Source organism: Leiobunum rupestre, chromosome 9 (genome assembly GCF_980474605.1).
Source record: "Leiobunum rupestre chromosome 9, qqLeiRupe1.1.hap1, whole genome shotgun sequence".
In the NCBI taxonomy this organism is placed as follows: domain Eukaryota; kingdom Metazoa; phylum Arthropoda; class Arachnida; order Opiliones; family Sclerosomatidae; genus Leiobunum; species Leiobunum rupestre.
In genome coordinates, this window is record NC_143392.1 from 44,075,319 (window position 1) to 44,080,011 (window position 4,693).

The 4,693-nt window shown below is 36.8% G+C and overlaps 1 protein-coding gene across 1 annotated transcript; it reads right to left on the minus strand.

Moving 5' to 3' along the window:
• Positions 1-1,202: 1,202 nt before the first annotated feature.
• LOC149928512 (uncharacterized) lies at positions 1,203-1,737 on the minus strand. Its single transcript, XM_090157891.1, has 2 exons — positions 1,659-1,737; positions 1,203-1,474 (listed from the first exon to the last, which is right to left on the minus strand). Exons 1-2 carry the CDS (start codon positions 1,729-1,731, stop codon positions 1,203-1,205), a joined length of 345 nt encoding a protein of 114 aa, XP_090014017.1. The 5' UTR covers positions 1,732-1,737.
• Positions 1,738-4,693: the final 2,956 nt, after the last annotated feature.

Genomic DNA, 4,693 nt, shown 5'->3' on the forward strand with positions numbered 1-4,693 from the left:
TTTGGCCATGGCCTATTGTTTGGGCTTCCAAGATAAGGTTCCCCTTATTAATTTGGCAAGCTGTGTATTTCCATTTTTATTACCTTGTTAGCTGCCCTACAGATTTTGACATAACTATTTAGAAAAATCTTTCAATGAATAAAATTTGCTAAGTGCACCAATATTTATCTGAGCAAATGATTGTTTTTTCTTATTCAAAGAAGGAAGAAAGAAGGGCTGATTGAGTCTGAGAAGACCGCGAGCCCGGCGAAGATTTGAGGCGTGGGTGTAACGTGTGGGACAAATGCAGTCCGCTCGTCCACCTGATTAATCAGGGCGAGATATGTGTAACGGCCACGCCAACGGGGGGATACGTGGGGACAGGGGTGGGGACACCCGCGGCGGAAGTATTCCGACCACCCGTTGGGGGGTTGGTGATCGTCCTCACACGGTCATCCAGACGCTTGGGATTACAGGAGTACGCCACCACTCATCGGTTTCAAATCATACATTTTGAAAGTTTAAAACTTGAAGTCGTCGAAATTTAGATTTCGCTAGCTCAAAGAAATTTGCCTAACTCTGGTTAATATTAGTGGTGGAAGTTCCTCCGTGCCCACCTCATGTTGAGACCCTGCTGCAAAAATGACGTGTTATAAACTTGATACATTTACTTGCAAAACTAACGCTCGGCGTCTCACAGGAAATATATTAAAATTTTGAAACATTTTAATAAATTTACTCAAGAAAGTAAGGACCAGCTCTCGCTAGACCACCGCCATTAACCGAGAGCTGAAACTTTCAAGGCAACCTCCGCGCTGACTAGATGGCGCTCTAGTCGAACCTTAGTTCTTTTTTTAATAGATGTTTCTATAAATTAACGTGGTCTTCTTGTTTGAGTGTAGCTACTACGTCACTTTGGTAATATTACGAGCGCGCTTAAAGCGAGATAAACCTCGGATTTTTACGTGCGCGTGCAAATCGCGCGTGTCAAAATAGTCTAATAAAGCTATGACATATTGACGTAAGAGCAACATAAAAACAAGTTCGGAAAACCTAGCTGAATTTATAGAAATACCAATTTAAAATTCTCCTTACCAGTACCATGCCGGTAATATGGGACCTTTTGGCGGAATCATACTCACGAGGACCTTATAATAGACTTATGATGCTGGTATGAAATTCTAGAAATGTTTTATTTAAATCATATATTAATACAAAAAAATCTAGTTTCTAGTTTCAGATTTCTTGCTTGGAGGTGGGCATAAGCAGAAATCGAAGCTTTTAGTGCTGTTACAAGTAGCCTTGGTTCCTCCTTTACAATACTTTTTAGAGCAATAATTTTCTGTATTATCGTTCACTTCTGGGCTGATGTTCTCACAAGCACAAAGACAGAAACCTTGTCCGGGTTCAAAATCAACTGGTTTGTAGCAAGTTGTGGTATCTGGTCTGCCAACGTTTTTGCACGTCTTGACGCAGTCATCCTCTTTAACGCATTCTAAAAATTGGAAACAAACAAGACGACAACTTATTTTATAATCTACCCACAAATAATCCGTGTCCAGTGGTCACATTTTATTGCGCTATGTTTAGAGCTCATAATTGAATGAAGTCTCAACTAGTATTATTATTATTATTACTATTACTATTATTATTACATTTGTGACTTGTCAAGTACTTACTATATTCGCTAGGAATGCCATAATAGGCTTTCAATGAGATTAACAAGATGCCCACAGAAATCAGGTACTTCATTGCTGTTATCGCTATATTAAGCTAGAAGAACTTTACTTTTGGGTGTAAAAAATATATACGTCCGACGAAAAATAATTTCGAAGCACAATTTAGCGTATGTTCTATTTGGCTTAGACATTTTATATAGTTTTGGTTAAGCAAAATAGTTGAATGCTCTTTTACTCACAAGTGGCGTGTCTCTTCCTGAAAGCTTTTCTGTTTGTTGAATAATCAATATATTCATTTTGTGAAACAATGCATACGCATAAAAGTGTCATTAATTTTTTATTAATGCTCCAACTGTTATAAATATATCCCGACTAATGTATTCGGCGGAAATTATTAACCTCTCTTGGAGACATTCACCCGTGTTAGTGTCGAGAAAATAATGTAAAATACTAATTTGTCAAATGTGATCATCCACTTAAGGGAACTCAGCGCTCTAGGTTCAAAAGTATTTTAGGTTATTTCGGACCAGCTTTCGGTCGATCTATTCAAATATACATTTTTTGCAGTTCAGGTGCAAGCCCACGTTGGAGCTACAGTGTAGGAGAGAGTGTCAGTGTCGATGAAAGGTTTGGTAAGAAAATTAGCATTAAAACCAAAGGAAGTGTCATACTTTGTTTTAGAGTATTACCTATGTGTAACGTTTAAATGATCAGAACGAACTGTTAAAGTTGGTCGGTTTCTCATTCGCATTTTCTTTGGAATGAGCTATATACTAAGCAAATCAAGGTTCAAATATATTTATTGTGTTCTGGAACTACACACTTTAAGTCACAAATAAGGAAGTAAATTACTTTTCGTAAATTACGCGCCCTTAAATGCCTGGTTTTTGAAAATTTTAAGAATTTGAATGCAGTAGTTCGATATTTAGGTTCCCTCTATTAAAATAAATATTTCCAAAACTTATTCGAGTACAGCTGTGGATTGTAAGTAAATTTGTGGTTCATTGTCTATACTGCATACAATAAAGCGAGGTACACACTTACCCCTAAAATCGCTTCGTTTTAGATAACTAGTTTTCAAAACCAGCGTTAAAAATCACTTCGTGTTGGTTCGGGAAGCAACTCGTCCAGGTCTATTCGCTTAGAATCGCTCGTATTTTCCAAAATAATGGGAATACAATTCTAAATAATGTCAAATAATATTACGGTATGTATAGTAAACATGATTAACTAATTGTTTTTGGATACATTTTAGTATTTTCAAAATTCTGCTCATAATTTGAAATGCCGTTAAGCCAGGGCTATAAGCTAACCGGGGTGAAGCGATTTCGCAAGTGTGAACCAAGAATTATCGTCGGCGGTCAAAACTGGCATTCAAACCGACCTAAACTGGGTTTTAAGCTCTAGTGTGATCGTGGCTTAAGAGGACTATAAGTCGCTATTGACTTGGCCCTCGACCTTCTAATGTAAAGCCCAACCATATATGACTATGGAGTTATTTGTCAAAGAAATAGTATTAATCGACAAGCAGACGAAATCAGTAGTATGTCAATATTTTTCGTCAAACAATTAAAAAAAACGACTTAAATTTATTTTTCGGAAAGACAGATATACAGTTATAGATAAAATCCCTAGTTTGCATATTAACATTGAATTACTAATCAGGTTTAGTATGTCTTCTTTACAGAGGCTATATGTACTTAAAGAAACCAGGAAATGTAAATAGTGTATCGTTTAAGATGGCTTGTCCGGACATAAGCAAAAGTCAACGCTTTTAGGGCGTTTACAAGTGGCCTTAGTACCGCCTTCGCAAAAGGATTTGAAGCAGTAATTTTCTGTGCCACCGTCCAGTGTGACAACCTCACAGGTACAAAGACAGAAACCCTGTCCAGGTTTGAAGTTCACCGGCTTGTAGCATGTTGTTGCGTGTGGTCTGCCCATTTCTTTGCACACATCGACGCAATCTTTGTCTTCAAGGCACTCTGAATATTGAATCAAATAGGAAGTGCATTACTTTAATATCTGTGGACAAAGTTGAGAGGAGTCGGGCGATTTTAGTTTAGACCCGACCCAACCTGAAAAAATTAATAATTTTTACCCGACCTGGCCCAACAAAAAAATAAATATTTTTTAACCAGCCTGGCCCAACAAAAAAATAAATAATTCTTACCCAACCTGGCCCAACAAAAAAATTAATATTTTTTACCCAACCTGGCCCAACAAAAAATAAACAATTCTTACCCAACCTGGCCCAACAAAAAAATAAATAATTCTAACCCAACCTGGCCCAACAAAAATATAAATAATTCTTACCCAACCTGGCCCAACAAAAAATAAATAATTTTTATCCGGCCCTGCTCGAAAATAAATTGTCCGACCCAGCCCAATAAATTTTATATAATAAAAAGCCCGACCCAATTCAAAATGAGTTTGATTCGAGTGTAAGACTTTTAACGAATTGTTAAGATTTAAAGGGCCACACCGCTACATGAAATTTAATGATTTCCCAGGGTATTATTGGCCGAAATTGCTGTAACTATTCGTATATCTGAATAGTCTCTTTGGCATACATACGGCTTGTTAAACCACAACGGTAACTTATAGAAAGCTTATAAATCAAATGTTCAAATAAATAAATAAAAAATTTCCTAAAATGTTTGTTTCTGAGAGTTTTCTCATTTGAATATAAGGATCATCCTAGAAATTATATTTTTTTACTGTACTTAAGGATATAAATTTTTCTATTCCTTTTACAATTTTGATTAAGTTTTTTCCAAATAGATCAATTTAAAATCACGAAACACAAAAATTTATAAAATAAAGCAGTTTGACTGGTGACATAAACGAGATGTTAAGTTTCGCATACCCCCCTTGTGTTCTGAACTCGTTTGGGTGGCGCTCACTGAGATATTGTCCCCGAGCGAAACTCTGCTTAATCCGATCCATTTGAACCCACGTTTCACTGCTTCCGGAACTAAAGCATTGGAATTGCAAAGTAAACGAGTCCCAAAATGGGGCCAGGTTCAATGTTAGTA